Source organism: Lissotriton helveticus, chromosome 3_1 (genome assembly GCF_964261635.1).
Source record: "Lissotriton helveticus chromosome 3_1, aLisHel1.1, whole genome shotgun sequence".
NCBI classification, from domain to species: Eukaryota; Metazoa; Chordata; class Amphibia; order Caudata; family Salamandridae; genus Lissotriton; species Lissotriton helveticus.
In genome coordinates this window covers 1,028,882,900-1,028,905,881 of record NC_136061.1, presented here as the reverse complement: position 1 = coordinate 1,028,905,881, position 22,982 = coordinate 1,028,882,900, and the positions used below count along the sequence as shown (strand labels likewise).

The 22,982-nt window shown below is 43.8% G+C and overlaps 1 protein-coding gene across 6 annotated transcripts in view; it reads left to right on the top strand.

The window, feature by feature from the left end:
* Window positions 1-22,982, top strand: part of MAP3K20 (mitogen-activated protein kinase kinase kinase 20) — a 1,120,268-nt gene that overhangs the window by 399,093 nt on the left and 698,193 nt on the right. For all 6 annotated transcript variants that reach the window (XR_013608752.1, XM_078681552.1, XM_078681553.1 and 3 more), the window contains 2 exons: window positions 10,272-10,300; window positions 10,393-10,530. Coding sequence is in view for 5 of the 6 variants with exons in the window: in XM_078681552.1 (XP_078537678.1) it covers window positions 10,272-10,300; window positions 10,393-10,530 (167 nt within the window). In the remaining variant the exon portion in view is untranslated. The remainder of the gene's footprint in view (window positions 1-10,271; window positions 10,301-10,392; window positions 10,531-22,982) is intronic.

Here is a 22,982-nt window from a genome sequence, read left to right as displayed (position 1 = left end):
TGACTGCCAATACAAAAGAAAGAATTCAGTTAAAAGGTTTAAATGCATTCTGAGGTGCAATGCTAATACGGTGTGCAAGTCAAAATTTGCTTTAACATTTTATTTCTTACAAGTCTAATCAGCAGAACGGTCTCATAGATGATATACTTCATCGTTAAACTACTCTCTGCCTTTTCAGTGGAAGTCAGTTGTAGGCAAACTAGGAGAGTACAGTTCTCATGACTTCCCTGAAGTGTAGCAGGTCTGATTCTGCTTTCTGCCATAGGTTCTTCTGGCATTCCACAGCTTGGGACCTGGTTCTCTGATGGTCCTGTCTCTGCATTTGAACCGTTACTGAGCTCCGGGTCCCAATGAGCTTATAAATAGGGTAGTAGTTTTTGCAGGTTGCCTCACTAGTCCTTACAGATGGCACTTGATTCTAATATTAGCCCCTTTTGTGTGGGTGACATGATGTGCACATGCTCCACACTATCTTTGTAATTTGAACAATGTGAACTTCACTTACCTGCATGAAGGGCTTAAAACCCCCTGGTGCTCACACCAGAGGAATTCCCTTTACAGCCTCCCTACCTAGGGGAGCTGGAAAATAGGTTCCCCAGCAGCCTGAGGCTTTTTTTTATTTGTGAATAGTGATCAGCTTGTATAGTGTGTAGATGTGGACACTATTGAATGATAAATTGGAAGACGTCTTTCAGCTCCTTCTTTCACTCAATCCACCAAGCCCTGGTCCCAGTGGGACAGGTAACCTTGAAAAGGGGACCTTCTCCCGTTTCCACCGATAACTCTCCTTAATGGATCCCTGCTCAGGGATCACAGAAGGAAGGTCATTTCAAAATCAGATCCTCCCATTCGGCACACAAAGTTTCTATAAGGGAGGAGCTGTCCACTAGGCAGAGCTACATTTTCACTCTCCACACCAAAGTACCACAGTCTTTCTACACCTTGGGGCCCATTAGGATGGTAGGAATGCTGGATGTGCCCGCCACTGTGGCGGGCGCATCCTAATGCCACCATCGGGACCGCCGCCCTTATGGCGGGCGGACCCTTTTTCCGATGGGATGGCGGGCGGACAAAGTCCGCACGTCATCCTAATGGGGGCCCTTGTGTTGGGTAGACAGAAAGCATCAATACGCACCATAGTTTCTGTGTTTTAAATAGGGGGGGGGGGCGATTGGGGGTGTCCTTCCCAAACTGCTTACTCGGGGGGGTGGGGGTGGGTGGAAAACCCACTAGTCACCCAGGAAAAAATTCTTCTGTTAAAAGGAATTTGTGAGGTGACCATGTCATTCTCACACCTAGCTGCCCCAGACAGAATTTTCCGTGGTGGCAAATTGGAGGGTGGAAGGGAACCTTAATCTACCCAGTTCCAGAGGGCAGAAAGCTCACAAGACATCAAGGTTTGGTGACAGGGAAAATAATTGGAACTGAGGACGATCCCATTCTAGAATCAGGCTGACCTCCTCCACCCTCATGCATCAGACAGTCTTTCTGCAGATTGGGGGTTTACTTCCAATCTGCCCATCTCACTGGGATAAAAAGCCCACACGATACAAGGAAAAATGTTTTTTTTTAAAAAAGGAATGGGTGTTTTCCAGTCTTGGCCTCATGATCCATAGCCCAAGACAGCCTTTCTAACCTCAAGAAGCCCGAGATGCTCAAAAACTGCACCCCCCTCTACTGCAAATGAGAGGACATTTTATTTCTTTGTGCTTAGCTTTCACATATGGGCCAGTAGAAAAGGGTATAATATGTAGGGCAGAGAAACTAGAATCTAGAGCCCCAGGGTGAGGCTGTGTGTCAAGACGGGGTTATGCCCCACACCACTTACATTACTTTCCATTTTTGAACCCCAATATTAAGGGATGGAAAATTGAAAGAGAACCCTTCCATCCCCCCCTCCTAAAGGCATAAAAAACGTTCTTGTGCCAGGGTTTGAGTGGTAGAGCTCATTGCAGAAACTGGCAAGTACTGCATCCCATTCCTTTTCTCCCCTGGTGGTCTGATGGGCTTTTTCTCACTTTGGGGTTTGCAGATTGGACTTAAACACCCCAGGGTCGCAAAGAGTCCACTAAAATACCTAGGGGTCCATTATGATGTCGGGCGTGTCGCCACCGCCCGACCGGCGGTGGCGATCCGCCAGACATCTGTGCCCTCCCGCCTGCCCTTCAATTACCCCGCCACATTATAGTGGTGGGGGAGTCAGCGCCGGACAGAAAGACCGTCGGCCGCTTTACCACTTTACCTTTTACCTGCAGTGCGGTCCTGGCTCGTAATATGGTGGCGGTGCATATTATGATGTGGGTGGATTAGGGCCTTTCCATGGAAAGGCATGCAGTCTTTTGCATTGGGGGCCCGTTGGGGGGTGGGGGTGCAAGCGGTGCCTGTCACGTTGTGCATGTCAATGCACAACATGCCACTTTTACATTGCGGCGGGTGCTGCTTGCAGCACCGCCCGCCGCAATGCACAGGATGCGGGATGCGACCGCCAGGGTGGGGGGTCGCATCCTGATTGCCCCCGCAGGACTGCCACGCCTCTGGCGGTCGGTCCCGTTTTCCGAGACGGTGGCCGGCGGACTAAGTCCTCCTGCCATCGTAAGGGGATCCCAAGAGTTTAAAAAAAGGTATGAAATGGGGGGCTAGTTTGTCCTAACATTAGGCCGATCCCCCATATCTCAAACCCAAAGATTCCTACTGTTCCCCACGGGTTACAGATTGAGGCTATTAAAACCAATATGTCTACCCAAAGTTACAGAAAGGCCACCAGACCACCAGGGGGAAAAAGTAACATAAATGATAGAGATGGATCAAAACTGTACTACATGTACACTACAATGATTTCCCTCTGTCCAAGTTTTAAACTGTTTCTGTATGGTACTATAAGTCCACCTACAATTATGAGGTACCATTTTCATCAGGAGAACTATAGGATTGTAGGGAAGTAGGACTTAGAACTGTTGTCACACCAATTAAGAAATTACATTTTTCTCACCCATACTTTGCATTTAGAGTTTATTCTGGATAAGAAAAAGTGGTGGGATCCACACACGTCATACCACCTTGGGCTCCCTGGGTGATTAGTTTTCAGAAATTTTGGAATGTTTGTTTTTCACTAAGCAATCCCTGAATGGAATACTGTAGCTAACTCCATGAAAAATGTGCGGAAACTGGATCCTTTTCGGCATTGGTATGACATTTTCAGGTGTCAATGGGCTTTCTTCAGGACCAGTGTGAAAAAGGTGAAGAGACCAGGGGCGTCTCTCTGTATGTGAAGCAATACTGGACTATCCTAGTTTGCTATTGTCTGGTTACGAAATATTATTCATAATGACTTCATGAAGGTCTTTATGTACCTTCGTTGTAGGTTTTAATTACCTCAGCGGGTTTACCAGGGTGTCAGAGAGGCCTTCTGCGGTCTCTATCGGCACGACTTGTGCTGACTCTACTCGCTGGACCCGGATGTGACGCCCCTGGTCTCTTCACCTTTTTCACACTGGTCCTGAAGAAAGCCCATTGACCATCTGGCAACAAAGGGCTGAAACATGTCGACCTACCCCACTATTGCTAATGTGAGAGAGTCATAATCACTCTCTATCACTTGTAAATAATTGTATCATCTCCAAACCAGAACCAATAAATACGTTATTCTGGGAAAGAGAGATTTTTAATTTTGACTCATTCACTTCACTATTTCACTTACCTTTCACTGATCACTACTGATCCTAACCAAGGGTCCAACCTCCTGGTGGAGGGTGCATAAAACAAAAAAGACCCAATGATTATGCACACACGTGTGAGGGACAGCGGAGAATCAAGATAAACCGCTCGAACGACCATCAAACACACGTGCATGAGGGTTTAATTGGGACTGGCAAGAACGCAAACTGCATACCCTGGTTATGCAGGACAAGTGATCATTCTCCTCTCTGATTAGTTGATATATACCCAAGGAAACTGAATGATCACTCATTCTTTCTCCCCACACATTGATTTATGATAATGTTTACCCCTGCGATATTATTATGGCGGGGGGCACCGCGGCAGACCGGAAGACCGTCCGCCGCTTTTCTGCCCATCGACAAGTCGACCGGGCAGAAAAGGGGTTTAATAGGGTGGCTATGTCTGCAAGACACCGCCATCCATATCAACATGCAGGCAGAGATGTGCCTTTCCATGGCGGCGTTGTCGCCTTGGAAAGGCACGCGGTGTTTGCATGTGGGGGCCCGTTGCCGGCCCCCGGAGTGTTGGGGCGGGTGGGGGGTGCACATAGGGGGTACCTAAAGTACCCCCTGCATTTGCATGCACAAAGTGGCAGGCACCGCGTGGTGCCTGCCACATTGTGCAAGCAAATGCACAACATGCCTTTTTTACATTGCTGCAGGTGCTGCTGAAAGCACCATCCACAGCAATGTAAAAAATGTGAGATGCGCCCGCCAGTGTGGCGGGTGCATCCTAATCTGAATCACGGGACCGCCGCACATATGGCGGGAGGTCCCTTTTGCCGTTCCGTGGCAGGCAGACTTTGTCCGCCCGCCATTGTAATAGACCCCTGGGTGTCCTTGAGGTGCTGCATCTCCCTAGAAAACTTGAAGAGGTTCACTTTGAATATTAACCATAAAGAGGCCTTGGAGTATTTGTCTTGCAACATGTCATATTTTTTTCAACTAGAGTCAGCTTCTCTTGACTAACCTGCTGAAATTTAAGTTGATAGGGTTTGCTTTTCTATTCTCTGACTCATAAGTAAAGGTGTTTTGTAACTTGCTCCCAGTGACACTCTTGGTGGGGTACAGGAAAGTGTTACTGAGAAGGCTACAATATGTCATAGTTTTATCGCACTTGAAAAAAGAGAGGGGTGGGAAAGGGAGGCGTTATTTAAACAGGTCCTGCGCACAGGGCTCTTAGAGAACTGTCTAGTTAGAGGATATGCAGTTCCTTAAATGAAGGGGGAATGGGGAAGACAGGTCTTTCTTCATGATGCCCTCACACACCCTGAGAGGTGTCATGCTTCATCATTGGGCTTTGCTCCTCGTCAGGCCGGCGCTGCAATGCCCGACGGGCTCACCGTAAATGGGGCTCTTTGCCGGGGATCTTTTTGAAGAAGCCGCGGGGTGCATGCAGGTAAGAGGGCATGGGAAGTGTGGTGCATGTGAGGTGAAATTTAAAATAGGTCTGGATCTGTCCTATTTCTAAACAATTTTAATAGTGTAGGTGGTTACAGCCTAGTTCAAAATGGAGGGGGAACATTATAAGGCCCACCTGTGTGAGGGGTTAAGACTGTATTTACCAGAGTTGGTATTCTGAGTTCTGCACTTTGGAATAAAGGTTAATATGTGCTCCAAAATACACTATTGTAAAATGCAATCACACCCCCTTGCACAAAAAAGGTATCCCTCATTAAGTATATTTACTTTTAAGTAGCTTTTGGGTTTTTCACAACCAAACCTGTAGTGACTAGGAGGCATATGTAAAAAAGAGTTTTTGCAGTCGAAACAGCCCTAATTGCAGAATTGGGCCATTACCGACCGCAAAAATGCTTTTCTAATTGTATAGAGCACAAATTGCAGGGATATTTTGCCACTAAAGTACAGTTGTAAAACATTCATTTTTTTACTGACACCTCAAGGGTGGTGGTAACCATTCGCAAATTTCCTTTCAGGAAAATAGGCTGTATTTAAAAAAAAAAAAGATTGCTTTGTTAAAAAGTAATCACAGATATGGGGGACTGCTGACCCCAGCAGGCCACCATCCCTTTGATGGCTGCGATTCCTTATCATTGCAAATTGCGACCTACCTCATTAATATTCATGCGTTAGATCTGTTGCGACCCCATTAGGAATTGCTATTGCTAACTTTTACATTTTTGTACATGAGGAATTGCGATTTCCTATTTGCGATTTACAAAGAATCGCAGTATGTGAATGCTGCATCTGTACTGTCGTCCTTCTACTTAAATACACAACCGTTCTTATGATGTAACATCACCGCCACAAATCCCCTTTGCAGAAGGTAAGCGAATGTTACCACCGAAAGACATTTATTAGTGGCAACAAAAATGCTTTGTGGCCCATTGACTTTTGAATATTGCCCCGGTAAACCAGCGAGGAGAAGTAAGTCACCACCAGACTGTTCATGGTCTGGCCCTGCTTACATTACTTGCAAAATCCACAAATACAAAACAAGAACAGCGGATTCATTACATCTAAACGAGCGACCTCAGAAACAGTTGCCTGCAGGAGCAGCAGTGACTCCATTTACTGTTTAGAATCGGCTTTTTACTCTGAAATCTGCTTGGAACAGCGACCCCTCTCTGCTGGCGCTCGATTAGAGAGACGGGGAGAGTGCTTTTAGAGTGTGAAATAATGAACTGGCCGTCCGCGCGAGCGCCGCCGCTTATCTAATTCCCTCTTGACAGCTACTCTCTCTCACCTCTGTCTTTCATCCCCTGCAACGAAATAAATCACTCGCGCTGTCAACACCCCTACACTATTGGTTTGTGGTACTGCCCATCGCCTACACCTCCCAAGAGCGCATTTAAATGTATATTTCACAGTAGAGCCGCTACTTAGGATTTCAAAGTATACCATCCAGGAAATCAAACGAGTAGGTGATACCTAGCACAAAATCTTAACATTTGATTTCCATTTTAGGGTCGAAATGGGATCCTAATTTAGAACATTGCCCTTGTATATTTGGGGCCTGCCAAGCACAGCTTTGTCCAGTTTGAAGTGTGATTTGTGCCTTGAACAGGTCACAGCATTCACCTACCCAGTGTTCACCTATTTCACGAATGTACTCTATAAATGCACACCTGTGGATTACTCCTGCATAGGCGGCCCAAGGTCGGCAAACTAAAGCAGGCAACTGTTTGTTTCTGAACTAGTGGTCATTCCCTGGAAGCCGTTATGGAACTGGTGTGTAGACACAGTGAACACCCAGCTTTAGTTTTTCTATTATTGTAATGCATTTAGAAATGTATTTCCCATGCTTATCTGCTCTTTAAATTAGACTTTCATTAAAGTGTGAACCGTTCATTGTGTGGGTATAAGAAAGAGTAACATGAAAGAATTTGTGAAAAAATACAGTTTTCCATAATATGACACGTTCATGATATGACCAAAGCATAAGCATCCAGAACGTTTTGGAAATTGGCAAAAGTGAGCAGTGTACCAGTGATCAAGGGCAAAAGCACACATGGAAATCAGTAAGAACTCGCACTAAATTGTTTCCTTAGACCAGTGTTTCCCAAACTGGGGTCCGCGGACCCCCAGGGGTCTGTGAAACATTCCCAGGGGGTCCGTAGAAAGCAGTTTTATAAACACAGAAAAGTATCTTGTGTAATTAGCAGCTTTCGAGCAACACTAAAAGTGTCAAGAAAATGCCAGTGATTTATGTAACTGCTGGAGAGAGATGAGAGTGTCTTTCAGTGGCAGCTCTGACTTAACTAATGTAGAACAGAGGGTTAATGTGCCTACTGCAAACAAAGTGTAACCTGCATTGTAAAAAGCAGTATTTTATGTGCATAGGTCTGTGGTTACTGCTTTTGTCACAGAGATTATTTTGTTACTGTGTACTTCACAAGTGACAATCGTAATCTTGTAGAGGGACCTATAAACTGTCATCAAAGAGCTGCTTGCAAACTGCATGGTATCAGTTAGTAACATGTTTTTCCTAGTCATTCATTATCCTGATGCTGCTTAAAAGATTTATTTGGATGGAAATACATTGTTAATGCTAAAGTCAGTGCTAGCCACTGTGTTATGTTCGGAAACCTGAGTTTGTGCTTTTCCAGACCAAGCACTATTTAAAAATGCCTACCAATATGAACGACATGTGAATACTACACCTTGTAGTCCCCTTTACCTTTTGTAACATTTTCTATACACTAATTTACATGTATGATTCATTGTCTCTATATATGTGTGATGTAAAGTGCTCTGACATCCTACAATGGTATGAGAGATGCTATAAAACAAATGAAATACATGTGACAGAGGGGCTATTCCTTCAATATAAAATACTACGGGCCAGATGTACAACCCGTTTTTATAAGCGCAAACGGATTCACAAACCCGCTTGAGCATTCAAAAACCTATTGGGCCATGTACATAGACTATTTCGTGAGTCGCAATTTTTTTGCAACTCGCTAAATAGGTTTTGCAACTTGCTATTTGGAAGGGGCACTCCATTCCAAATAGCGAATCTCAAAACCATGTACACATTTTTTGCGACTGCAATTGCAGACGCAAAACACTCGCAATTACCACCTACTTCAAGTTCACAAATGGGAAGGGCTCCCCAGAGACCCCCTTCCCCTTTGCAAATGCATGCAAAATTATTTTTTAAGGGCTCTGCCCTTAAAAAATGAATCAAAAACGTTTCATTTTCTTTTCTTTTAAATGCATGGAAAACGAGCTGCATTTTTAAAAAGAAAACTGCTTTATTTAAAAGCAGTCCCAGACATGGTGATCTGCTGAGCCTAGCAGGCCACCATCCCTGGGAGGGATGGCATTCCCAATGGGCTCGCAAATTGCGAGAGGCTCATTAATATTAATGAGCCTTGCAATTTGCGACCCCATTGGGAATCCCAAACAGTGTTAAACACACTGTTGTACATTTCATTTAGCGACTCGCAATTAGCCACTCGCAATGTGTCGCCAATTGCGAGGCGCTAAATGAAATGGTCGTACATCTTGCCCCAAAATCCTTAGTAATTGGAGTATTTGTTTTGTGTGCACACGTGTTTTTTTTTTAATTACTGTTTTAATATTTGAAATTTAACTCATACAAATTGCTTGGGGGTCCCCGGCTTCCAGTGGTGACTCAATAGGGGTCCTCAGGAGTCAAAAGTTTGGGAACCACTGCCTTAGACCATTTCATCTAACAAGCTGTTGCTCAATCTCAGCAGGCTGAGTGTTGCTGAATGTATAGTTACTGCACATGGGGGTGCATCTGTCAAGCCTCAGAATTGTTTCCATTCCCCCAATTCAGGGTAAAAGCGCAGGTTGCTGTGACAGTCTGCGGCTGTGGGTCAGTCCAGTGCCCTACAAGTGGGCCCACGATTCCACCACAGTCCTGTAGCAATGAAACTTGCAGTAGCACGGAAAATAGGCAGGGCAGAAGTCCTAAAAAAAGAAGTGGGGGGACGCACCAAGTTAGGTGGTGTCACCCGAAGTTACGTTACGACAGAAAGTGACGTCACGAAATATAGTCCCCTCTCATTAACAAAGGTTACATGGTGATGGCGGCAGGTTCAAAGGACAAAGCAGAATGTTTACGTTGGAATTCGTCACCATATTGACACTCAAAGGAGCGGGGAAATTAAAGCTGCGCTTGTTCGGTGCGTATTTATTGCCCACAGTAAATTTGCTGGTCTCCGTCTGAAATGCGTGAATACATACTGACCTTTTCTAATATAAGGCCACGAGTGCCCGTCTGTCATACTGAATGGCTCCATCAACGTGAAATAACTTAAAGAGCTCTGTTCGCCCTCTCTCGACAATAGGAGGTGATGTTTGGTGAGTGCTGAGCGCGTGCGCAGGTGCAGACTCGGGTACCGGCTCCATCTTTTGGGCAGGGGGGACGGCGTCCACCCGGTAAAATAAGTGGGGGGACGCTGTCCACCTGCGTGGTACCCCGACTCGAGCCCTGAAAATAGGGTCTTCTAATCAACAGCTGCATCTAGCGCTTGTCTCTTAATCAACAACTGTAACTAACGCCCTTTCCTGCAAAAGGTGTGTTCACATTTCCTTAACGTGGGCTCAAGACCAGGCTTAATGTAGCGCCAGCAGATCCAAGCTCAACAAGCCCCTCCACACTTACTGAGGAAGACTGTTTCCCGGGATACATGTCTCTGGAATGTTTACAATGTCAAGAAGGGTGTTACGCAGGACCTTCTTTTAGGGCCACTTCCATCAGTAGGGAGTTTCGTAGAGGAGGGCATTATAAGACTTTGCAGTTTTGGTTGGTCAGAGTAGGGCCTGTCGGTGTGGCTGACAAGCCTCAGTTCTGTAAGGACTGTGGGGAAGAACTGGATGATGAGATAACTCTGAGACGGTGCCGCTTCTTAACATTTTTAAACCCTTCCAAGATTAGTGTGTACTTTGTTGTATAATAATACTTACACTGTTTACCATGTTGTTACATATCTTAGATAATTGTTTGTTTTCTGAAGAGCTGTGAATTAACACTTCTGTTTGCTTAGTTTGTGGAAAGTATGGTTTGATATCACCACGTATGTAACATGACTCTTTCTGTTTTTGTTTTTCAATTACCAGTTGTTATAACATCCGATGGCGTATTAAAGGTAGGATTCATTTAGTAAATATATAAACGGTTTAGCAATTGGTATTTGACATGCCGGATTCACAACATTCTCTCCTACGGCTCTTTTTTCAGATCTGTGATTTCGGTGCTTCAAGGTTCCACTCACATACCACACACATGTCTTTAGTGGGGACCTTCCCGTGGATGGCCCCTGAAGTTATTCAGAGTCTCCCAGTGTCTGAGACATGTGACACATATTCCTATGGTGTGGTAAGTCATAAGTAGAAGTTATTCACCTTCGATGAAGTTGTTTTTTCACAGCACATGTTCAAGCCCCTTAAAGCAAGCACAGTTTGCATTTTCAACATGATTATAAGGTCACATGTTTGTAGAATTATCAGCAGCATTTATGTTACCAAATGTCAGCACAGTTTCAAATATATAGCTTCAGTAAAAAAGTGGCAAAAAGAAAATGTTAGAGGCAGAAACATGTATGGGCATATGTGATAAAGAGGTTCCTTGTTTAAAATATCACAAGTGATTGAATTGAATCCAGTAGTAGTAAGCCAGCTGTTTATTCCCACTTAGTCCATGCAGTAGTCTGTGCAGCCACGGCCTGTGCAGGTAAGAGTGGCGGGGGTGGAGGGAGGGTGATTTAAACAGACGACGAAGAGGGAAAATTAATTATTCATTTAATTTCCCCTCGTGCTCGTCTGTCGATCCCACTCCCCCCCCCCCCCCCCCCCCCCCCCCCAGCCCGGCCCCTCCGCTTCTTACCTGCATGGGCCACGGCTGAGTCTGTGTGTAAGTGACCACAGAAATCACTACGGATAATGCAGGACCCAACTAAGGTAGTTTGGGTTAAATACAAGACGGTTTGTTTAGAGCTAGAAAGGCTTACAATTATGACTGTAAGAAATTCCACCTACCACTGTAAGATCCCCAGTTTTGTGTACGCCTACATGTTGAGATCATCTGTGGTATCTGACCTCTTAAAAAGATAGCTTGAAATGACCACTCCTCTGCTCCAGCTGTTGCAGGAATGGTTGTGCCTGAGTCAGGAGACTACCTTCCCACAGAGCTCTGTATTAGAATGTATAACTAGAATTTTGTAAGTTAATAGTGGCAGTGAATGAATGATATGCTCAATTATGGGGCTCAGACGTAAAATTATTTTTTTTCCATAGCCTTGTGTAAAAGACAACCACATTGGGCTGAAAGCCAGTTGAAAACATACCTCCCATTTGTGCTGAAATATGAACTTGGTGTTTGTAATTATTTCAAGCATGGTGGTTCCAGAATAAAGCCTAGTTTTTACAATTGCCAGTAAATGCTTAGTTGTATAAAGAGACTGAGGCCCGGAGCGATTAGGGATCACCTCTCCTCTGTCTTGAAGATGGGAATTTCTTCTTCACCTGGGAAAACGTCCCACACTCTTTGAGTGCAGAAATCTTAAGAATGGCTTAGTTCCTGCTTTTGCAAACACGTGGTGATTGCCTTTGTCTTTTTAAGTGTAATATTTGGCTTCTCTGGGCTTTTTGCCTAGATTCAAAACAACTTTTTTTCCAGAAAAGAAGCCCTTCAGTATCTGGGGGGTTTAGATAGCCTAAGGGCTTGAGTTTTATAATCTTGCAGTGAAAGTAGGTGTACTGTGTGGACAATATTTTAAGATGTGGTTGATACTTTTCCTATAAAAGCATATTTTTAGTTTCTTCCTAAATAATCATAAACAACCACTTTTTTGGGCGTGTGCAACATGAAATCGAGAAACACTGAAATAAATTACTATTGAATTGAATAGTCGGAGCCAGTCAACCACCTGAGCTCTGACTCCAATTATATTGAGGTCTGTTTTTTCTGTGGGCAGGCTGTTTGCCTTTGATCGAGATCGGTGCTTTTGGAATCAGTTATTTTGATATTCTAGAATTCTAGATTAAATTGGAGGCCTCTTTAAAACCCCTACCGCGCTACCGCGTTTTCCCGCTGTGCGCTGAAATTTTAAAAATGGCTTGTTTATGACAAAGCCAGCTCTTCATCCGCGTAGCGCAGGTAACGCCCATGACGAGCTGGCTTTGTCATTAGCACTGAAGGGGTTAAGATTTCCAATAACAGAGTGTACTGGAATCCTATGTGGACTGGAGCCTGTTACTAGCATGGGTTGCTTGTAAGAAACACCACCGAAGCCTGGTCCAGAAATGAACAGGGTCACTGGAAATCTGTCATGAATATTTCAAGAAGGATAGGTAAAAGGATACCTGCCTTTACCCATTTTTAAAAGTTTAAACATGGAATCATAATTCCAACCGGACAATGCTTGATATTCTGGCCAGCGAGTTGACTCCAAATTATGATTACTTAAAGTGCCCTGGCACTTGTAGATTTGTTTTGCAGATATTCTCAAGTGACTGGGGGCACCTACCAGTTGTCCAAAGCATCTTTTATCTCAAGAGCCTACAGGTTTCTCTTGCTGAAGTTTTTCAAGCTCTGTAAAATCTTGGAAGCGACAACATAGAACCACTAATTTATGTCCGACCACCTGCAATTGTGGGTCAGTTGGATTTTTTTGTTTGTTCCACTCTGAGCTTTTTGAATTGGAAAAATGTGGAAAGTTATTTTTGACCTGGGTCTTACTCTCGCTTTACTTCTTCCCTCTACAACTGAAATTAAATACAGCCTCCAAATTGTCCCAGCGATAAATTTGACCCCCACATAACTGTGACGATAGAAACCTTGACCAGGGCAGACACCATTCTTATTTCTGGCAAAGTCCTCTCATGGATCATCAACAGGCAGAACTTTTGTCCCGGTCACTTCTCTGGAGATCATCTACAGATTGCACGCCATCTTTGAATGTTTTGTTAAACTTTATTACAGAAACATTGAAAGATCACTGCCTGTGTGCATGCATGCCCGTGAATGCACAAGTACCCATATTTTTAGTGTTTTTGTAAAAAAGCTATAGAAGATATTAACAGACACATGTATTGGCAAAGACAAAATGCCAGCAGCGAAAGCCAGATCTATTGGCTTTGCAACTGCTTATTGTTTGTGCTTGAGTCATATTCTGGTAAGGAATACTCTCCTTCACCCAGACCTCAAATCCTTTTAGTAATTTGTTATTAATCTGTCATAAATTTAGGAAATAGTGCATATTGTTCTTACGCCAGCTATTAATAGAGAATGCTGCAAGATTGATTAAGATGGAATTTGATCTACTGTATCACTCAACTAGTCCATTGGTAGCATTTGCTGTAGCATATTTCTTCCGTGTATTAGTCAATACGTTTCATCAGATTGTCATACATTATTTTATTTGTTTTAGTTAAAGTTACAAATTCCAAATTACATAGTACTGATTATTGCTTTAGAGATACATTATTATCCCTATTCTTACAGTAGTCTTCTCTGGGATTGGATCCCCGGGTCTTGTGTTAATTATTGTCTGTTGAATATGTTGCATTTGGTAATTACTACACACCCACAATTTTCCCCATGCAAATCTTTGCAGGCCAAACATAAGAAACTTTATGAAGGAAAATGCCTGAAAAAGAGGCAAACCGTGCAGTACTTGGTGCAGTAAATACTCAGTCTGCCGGTTATGCTTCATTTCTAGGCTAGATGTAGGGCTGGGCAAAAATGAGTTTAGGCCTGTTTAATCTCACATATTTTCCTGCATTTGACATAATGCTTGTTACGTGAAATGCCTACGATTATGCTGTGTCGTGTGAACTTAAACAAGAGTGACTTCACACGTCACATGCAAGTTTGTGCTTTTTTAGTGCAAAGTGCATCCTCATTTTAAAAATGGACGTAAAGAACGCAAAACGCGGGACTGGCATTTCGCATAACTTCCGCAAAGGAATTTATGCAAATTGAACCTGAGCCTAATTAGGCGACACTTGCGGGACCTGGCAAATACCTCACCCTGGGGTTCCTGCTTTTTTAGGTCTCGCCTGGCGATGCAGCTCGAAAGCGCTGTCGCCAGTGAGATCTATTGTTAGCAACTTGCCTCTCAAGTGGTACAGACCGGGCCACGCGCAGAGCTTTGGCGATTGTGGTCTGTGGATGCGCTCGTACAGCCATGCGCACATCTCCTGTCCCGCTTCCCAGGCAAGCCAGCATGCAGTTTCACTTTCGCGCGTACAGCCACGTGCATATCTCCTGTCCCGCTTCCCAGGCAAGCCAGCATGCAGTGTCACTTTCGCCCCTCACTTTCGCCCCATCGTTGGAGCGGCCAGCAATGGCGGGTCCGCTCAACAAACAAACATTGATACTGTGCCTTCATTGGCACAAATGGACAATCCCCCACTTACCCGGTCTGCGGGGGGATCCTCCTGAACGGTGGCTGGCTGCGGCCGGAGCACTCCAGATCCTCTTCACTTCTGGCTGCACAACACGGGGCTCTCTCCATAGGCATGGGAGCCCCACACTGCTATGTGCTGCTCTTCACCCGGGTCCCCTCCTGGGACCCGGGACTTCAGCCCCCACACTTCCTCTCTGGCGCCGGGGCTCTCTTTCAGCACGGGAGCCCCGGAAGGGGACAGGCGCTGCCTGCACGAGCCGCAGGGCACGCGAAAGTTGCAGGTACCGCGCATGCACGGGCAGCCCTCGCCCTCCCCGGTCTCCTCCCCGGGACGGATGTGAAGCTGCTTAATGTTTTGCTTCTTCTATCAGGAGACAAAACTTTTAGGCTCAATAAGGTAACGTTTTCAAACAAGCTAGAGAGCTTCGCAGATGACTTTAGGTGTGCATAGTTGGAAAGGAAGGATTTGTGTCACACCAAGGGATATAGATTAGATTTGAACATGTTATTCGCAGGGTTAGTCAAAACCTTTAGCAAAGTGATAAGGCTACGCATTGCCTACAGCTAATCAAAACTCAACTGGTTGGCTCGCAGGAAGGCCTGTTCAACAGTAAATGCCTCACATTCCGAAGCGCTTCACAAACTCAAACAGGAGCAGAGGATAAGGTGGGACACCGATGTGCTGTTCTGTAAATACATAAATAAGTTACATTTGTTAAGTCACAGGCATGAGATTGTATTTTTTATGCATTTTTAATTCAAATTGTGAGTTTTTTTCTTTCCGAAGTTTAGTCCTTGTTTATAGTCTATGCAGTGTGTGTTTGTGTGTGTCTCTGTGTCGTGTGTACTGCGTGTTTTACTAGACCATTTCAGTTACAGCAAGATAACAACCTAGGCTGTTATAGCAGAGCTCCGCGCGCAGGGGCCGACAGCTATACGATAAAGCATTTTTGAATTTGATCTCATTCGTCACTGCAGCTGCACCGCGCCACGTCACACACACATAATCGGAGGCAAATGAGAAGGCCTGCTTAATTACTTGCTCTTTGAGATCATCCTGCTGTGTAGCAGCACCGCCATCAGCTGGGACATTAACACCCCGTTGTCACGGCATGACTCACTGGACTTCACAATACCAGGCCGTTCATGGTTACTGGACTACCTCAGAGGCCCTGTTGCTTCTGCACCACTGACACCAGGATATATGGACACCTCCGACGCTTTGACTCTGGACATTGTAAAGGGATAAGGAGGTGCTTTGCGCATTTTATTGACATGACAATCCGTGAAATTAACCCCCTCTGCCTCCTTTTCATGTGTAAAATAACCCTAAATTGAGACAACGGCCTCCTGCATATATTTCTGGATCATGGTGTAAAGCGCCTTGCTACCAGGGATGATAACATCAGAGAGCTGCAGGGAAACCTGAAGGAAGGGGTTTAGGAAATTACTGTTATTTTAAGTGGAGAAGTGTGGCTCAATGGTTAGAGCGGCAGACCCTGATGCAGAGGTCTGTCCCGGGACCAGGGTTCAATTCCTGCCTTGGCTGGTCTCAGCGGATCTTGGGCTCATAATTCCTCGGACCTGATTTCTTGCCTCGTTGCCTACTCTAAGCATGGGTCCCACGCTGCAACTCTGGGCAATAGCTTGCTTAGTCTCCACAACGGCCCCCTACAGCGCTAGGGATGCCTGGTTGTACCTTGGGGATGCCCAGGAGTGGACATTTCACGGGGAAAACCCAGGAAGGGTTCCCTAGTGGTATGAGTACAGCGCCAGGACACTCAGGAGTATCAGTGAGCTTTACAAGTACGGCTACATTTACATTTACATTTTACTCAATCTTGATATTCGAAGATCGATATAAAACAAGCGTTTGCAATGCAATAGGTCTCGCAACTGCGAGTTTTGGAGCTATTGGTATTGTAAATGGCAATGCCTTTTATTTACATGTTAGTTTTTACAACATCAATAAAAGGCATTGTCATTTACAATCCCAATAAGTTAAACTCTTGCAAATGCGAGACCTATTGCATGGCAAATGCTTGTTTTGGGTGCAATTAATACTCTATCCAGATCCTTCCTCAGAGCCATTGTGTTTTTAACGAGTTTTAGTGCTAACTTGTATGTCTTTTTTTTTAACTTTTATGCTTACTATTTATTAAGTCTTAATACATTTGAGTTAAACTGATGAAGGAGAAACCATTACTGTATATGGTTAAGGGTTCTCAGTTTTATCCAGAATATTGCACTTTACTTTTGAGAGAATATTGCAGTATTCTATTCAGAAACATAAATTAAATTTACTCTGGCTTTGGCTATCAGGCAATGTATTTTGCGGTTTTGTACAAATATCAACAAAATGTTTGGCAGAACACAAGCCCATTCGTGCACATGAATATAACAGTGTCAGTAATCTCACGACCTACATTTGTAGTAATGTTTCAACTCCAGTCTTATTTGTGACTCCGTTGAAAAAAAGTGGGTGTCCCATATAGCCCATTTAGCTCTATTCTACGAGTTGCAGACCTGTGGGAGTGCAGAAAAAGATATACAGTTGTCCCTCTGTATGCTTGTATGTATGTATGAATGTATGCATATATATGGTATTTCTATAGTGAAGAGCTAGCCAAAGGGCAGCGAAGCGCTGTATGTGATCAAAGACATGCACTTAGGACATGTTCTCAGGAACATTGAGAAAGCACAGACACTACAGTGTTGAAGAGAGCTGATGCTGGCACTATGCTTAGTCCTTCCTCTCCAAATACAGGTTTCACTGAGACATACAGAAGCATTTCTTACCCGTATTCCTCCCGACTGACTGTAGAAGTTATGTTGGACATTTAGTTAATTCCTAAACATTTTAACCTTAATTTGTTTTATGTGTGCACAAGCAGTGGAGCGCTCGTTGGTCTACAGTAATGCCTCTTTGTTTTAACAGTGCTCAATAAAATAGCAAGCACAGACCGAAGATGGATCACAGTAGCCAACAATCAGAAAGCAAATAATATTCCCCCTCAAAAGCAGAAAAAAACATAAGTAACAAAAGAGTGATTACTCATAAATTGGTCATGGACACAAACCATGTTAGCAAAAAAAGGCTGTCAATCCAGACACCAAGAGCAAGTGAATTAAACAAGTGGAAAATAGTTAAACTAATCAGCTGGTTCATAGCCTGAGCTTAAATCAGAATGCAAGAGCAGGTCCACAGAAGCAGCTAGTAAATAACCAAGAACACCGAGCATAAGGTTGGTTGCAGTGGCGGGAGCAAAGAGAGTGGAGCTCTGAATAGTGGAAAAGTGATTGTATGGCAAGAGGTTGTTTGTCTCAAAGGTGTATATACCCTGGATAAGGGGGTTCCACGACTCTGGAGCAAGCTCTCTGGATGGTAAGTAGTCATTTTATTTTTAAACAGACTTATTGAGTTTTCAAGTGACATATTTAAACAAATCTCAGGAAGTATTAGCATTGTATGGGAACCCCCACATGCGTAAGGAGGCAATTAAGCACAATAAAAACAATCCCTTCAATTACAATTGTTCAGTATTCTCACTTGTGGACCAGGATTATAGTATTCGTCATAAAACCAGGCCAACCTCCAACCCACTACCCCTTGCTTAGTGTCATCTTAATACAATATTTGTCAATCCCCTCGAAGCTCTTTTTCAGTCGCTGTGCTCCCTGTACAACTCCAGTCCGCCCCAACCCAAACTCCCACCCTCCCCACCCCCCAGGCATGCCTCCTATTTTCAGCCCAAATATGTGAGATCTAGGGTTACACCAAAGTGTGAATTGTTTGCCGCTCCATCTAGCATGTCTTGTTGGTTGTGTGGTGTGTACAAGATAATGGGTCAAGCCTACTATGTGACCTTCAGTCAGGAACGCTAGTAACGCCGGGTGATCAGTCCCCCCACCCCATTAGGGCCCTCTCCAGCCAGGCTATCTTCCCTATCCTCAGCCGGGTGTCTCAGGAGCTCCACTAGTGCTACCCATGCCCTAGCCGCTTCCAGCGTCATCTTGCTCCCTATACTTTGAGCCATTTGCAGTCTATTGTCCCCTTGCACTCTGCGCACTTCACAAATTCCCTCTCCATCTGGATACGTTAGGGACACTCCTCGCCTTCCAATGACTAGTGATCTCCCTTTTAGCCAAAACCAACCCCCAAGTCCATGAACTTGCTAGTGACCTTGTTCCTGGCCGCGTGAGGGTACCAGTGCAGCAGACAATACCCTGGGGTCGTCGCTACCTCTCTATCTGTCGTAGTCACCAGGACTGCGGTGACCTCCCTCCAGAAGCCCCCCAAGGTTGGACAATCCCAGAACATGTGCAAAAACCCTGCGTCCTCCATGTTACAACGCAGGCAGGCGGCTGAGTGGACACCAAAATATTCGTTTATCTTGCCCAGTGTGAGATATGCTCTGTGCAGTACATAGAAGTGAATCAGCTGAAATCTTGCATTCCTGGAGCTCTTCCAGTCCCTCTCCACAAGCTCCCCCTACTGTTCTCATCTATGCCTCACCCAGATCCTACTCCCACTTGATGTGCAAGGCAGTCAAATGCCAGAGTATCTCCTCTGTTAGGCGCCTATAAAGGCAAGTATCTGCCTTGAAAGTTCCAGCTACTATCACTATATATTGGCAAATTGTGGATGTCTGAGGTTCAGCAATCCCCTCCTGCTAGTATTTTTGCATGGCTGCTGTCAGGGCGGCATGAATAAGAAAATCTCCTCTTGGGAGATCATATCGCTCTTGGAGGTTGTTGAATGGAGCAGAGTATTTTCCTCGTATAAGTCTCCTATTGTAGAGATTCCTGCTTCTCTCCAGGTCTGCAGTCTATGCCAATTCCCACCGTGGGGTAACGCCTCGCATATGGTCAGTGGGATGTCTTGTGCATAGGTTTTTTTTAGAAAACAATGGTCCTAAGTACACAATTATATTTAGAAAAGATTCGATATAGACCTTGTTGGGTACTATATGTATTCAATGCCCAGCCGGACAGAGAATTTTTATTGGGACAATGTTTTAAAAATAGTAAGGAATATACGAAGGAACATTACAACGGGACACAATCCTGCACCCGACACAAGGAGGGAAGTGAGGGAAAACAGAATAACAAATAAACAATTAAACAAAAGAAGTTACAGGCAAAAACTAAGAGCTGTGGTAGCTTGCATTCAAGCATTCAATGAAACAAGCTTAACCAAATAGTAACCACAGTAATTACACACATTGGACCATAGTGGTACTATTTTAAAACTGTCGACAACGTTTCGATCCCAAGCTCATTAATTAGAGGAATCATCATCAGGACTAGAAAATAACAATTGCCTGGTGTATACCAATAACGCCTGTGGGAAAAAAAACCAGGGAAACAAAGGACAGTGACCTGTTAGAATCTCCGGAATAGGAAAGTTTACAGCATGTCAACAACTGTTTTTACATGAGTGCACATATCAGGTGATTTCAGGCGAGCAAGTGAAACATAATGAAACCTAGGAACAGCTAATGTTTATCCGTAAGTGACGTGAAAAGAGAGGGGGGGCTGTTCATCATAAACCAGGCACATAGTGTTACAGCGGTGAATCATAACACGCAGTGCTCATTTGCGAATATTACATAGCTGTGAAGAAGGAAGTGGTACAAGAGAAATAGCTCAAAGTGGCACAGGGATGAATATCTTTTAAAATTCAATGTGCACGGCGGAATAGGTGACCAATTGGCGAGGATATTCTGCGCATTGCACGGTGTTCCTTTTCATGGGTTACATATGCATGCAGTACCTAACGGCTAGGGCGTAGCGGGGTGTCTTAATGCTCGAATTGCCGTCTCTGCGAGGCTAATGCATGGTGCCTAAATGTATTCCGTGTGGCATAACCGGCGTGTGAGTTATTGTGGGCAACCAGCGAGGGGGCTTACCACAATGATAGGGGCACCAAATCTGCGCCTGTCAGAAGGACCTATTCCAGCACTTGCGCACTGTACTCAAGTTGGAGGGGACCGAGCGACCCACTTGATGGTAAGTAGTCATGATGGGATTTGTAGTTTCTTGGTTGACGGCTTGTAGAGTCAATACTTGCTTGCATTCGAGGAGTCAACACTGCCACTATTGAGCTTGCTGTTAGTGAAAACCAAAGAACTAATCACAACAGTGACCGTGCACTGCAGCCCAAATGCATATGATGAAGAGAATCTCCCTTGTGACACCTATGACACAGTTGAGAGAGCTTGGGCCCATCTAGACAATTATCCTCAAACCAATGACTTTTATAGCTGCGTGAGAGGTAAGGGGGAGAACGCAATCACAAATGTAATTTTGAGTAGAAAGTAACCAATTGGGTCCCTCAATAATCCAGTCCACAACCAAAAATGAGATTAGTAGGATTTAATTATAAATTCAAAAAAAGGTTCACCTAGCTTTAGAAATACAGAACGAATATAATGTGTCCAATCTGCTAAAGAGATTTACCCTATATAACAAAAGGCCAACAACTAGTTTGATGATGATAATACAAGTAATCAGAAAACAGAATTGAGAGTTCAATTTCATCAAATGGTTCTCAAAAGTAAGCATGAGCACAACATCTTTCCCTACACTACCTTAAAAAGGGTCAACCCTAAACTAATAGTTTGCGTAAGCATTGAATAAAGAAAAGGCGTCAGCTGTCAAAGTCTTCCGTAGAAGCCCTACAACCATGACTCAAGTACCATGAAGCCACTCAAACCAGAAGCAGAGGTCTATACCCTATGTAGTTCTAAGATGCCTCTCCTCCCCTCACTAAGTTACAACATAAAATATTAGTTGCACCCAAGGTAGACGATCCCACATGACTCTTTTCCAGTACGTTTCCATCAACCCACCATGAATTGGATACTTTCACCACCTTTCCCACATCGATAAGTTACAGTTTCATTTATCCTTGGCCATTCTTCTTCTCTTCCATGAGAACTCGTCTCTTAGCTCGTTACCACGTTTCTCCTTGGCAAACTGCATCTTCTCATAGCTTGCTAACTATTGAAAAGAAAACCCTTCTATGGTAAGTAATGAGGCTTTGTCCACACCTGCAGTGGAAACAAAATGCTAACAAAAACATTCCACACTGCATTTGCACTGAAATTATACATGAGCCTAAAATTTCGGTCAACTTTTGCAATGAACAGTGCACTTGGTTACAAATACATGCACAATTGTAAATACATAACAAATGAAGTTTCTTAACACATGAATAATGCAAAAGACTAGTTAGAAATATTAATAAAAAAATACACTCAAGTGAATATAATGTTGTGTTACACAAAAATTCTAAACATTAGTTGCACATTTGTTTTTCATCTCATTAGTTCCAAAGTAAATCATATCAGGAACTTAGGTTTCATTTATAATATTAATAAATAAGTAGTTCAGCTTCGATTAGTCACTTTTAAGCATATAATTTATACTATTGTATCTGTTATATATACGGTACTCCAATTTCCTAGTAACGTTAATCACACAGAATATATTACATTGCTGACTAATTATGATGCACTACTACAATATCTCAGGTGGGGATCAAAATTACGCTGCTCCACAGTTTTACATGTGGGGTTAGACGGGAGGTGCAGGCCCTGGCACTTCCTTTGTAGACAGTCAAAATGCCTCATCTCAAGTCATTCTTATGCTCAATGACAATGATATTATTTAAAAGAATTCATGTGATGAGCGAAAAACACAACAGCATTTACTGTTCAAGTCAATCAATTAATTTTAACCCACCATTCAACCCAAGACCGAAATATAGATTTTCAGCCACTGTTCTTTTTTTTTACATATAGTGGAACACTTGATAGCAGATCTATTAACATGTATACTAAACTGTGAAAAGTGTATATGTGAAAAATACTTCAGTGTAAACCATGGATTCTGCAAAAACGCTGTCTGAAGTACTAGAGCAGCTGAAGTCATGCTGGATCTTTCATAACACTAAGGTTTGCTTGTAATTTCTACTAGTGTGCTATGAACCATTCAGAGGCGAGGAACAGGGCAAAGGAATTCATTGTCCAGTTTTTCAGAAAATATTCCATAGGATCTGTGATTACTATTTATCAAGGAACCAAACTGGAAATGCAGTGTTTTCCACAGTGGCGAAGAAATTCAGCTGGGAAAACGTTATGATCAATTTCATTCACTCAGACAGGCATGCCTCTGCATTTTGTACTTCGAAGTGACATAAGAGTCCACTTTTAAATTTTAAGGAGCAGAGATTTAGCGAATGGGTGAGAAATGCCTGCTGCTTAAGCTATATAGAGGCGTATACATATAAGCAACGATTACTTTCTCATTATGGATGAGGAAAATTACTTTCAGCTCTAGAGGTTAACATATGGAGCCTGCCCTTACAATTATACACTTAAACCCTGAAATATATTATTATTATAAGTTGGCT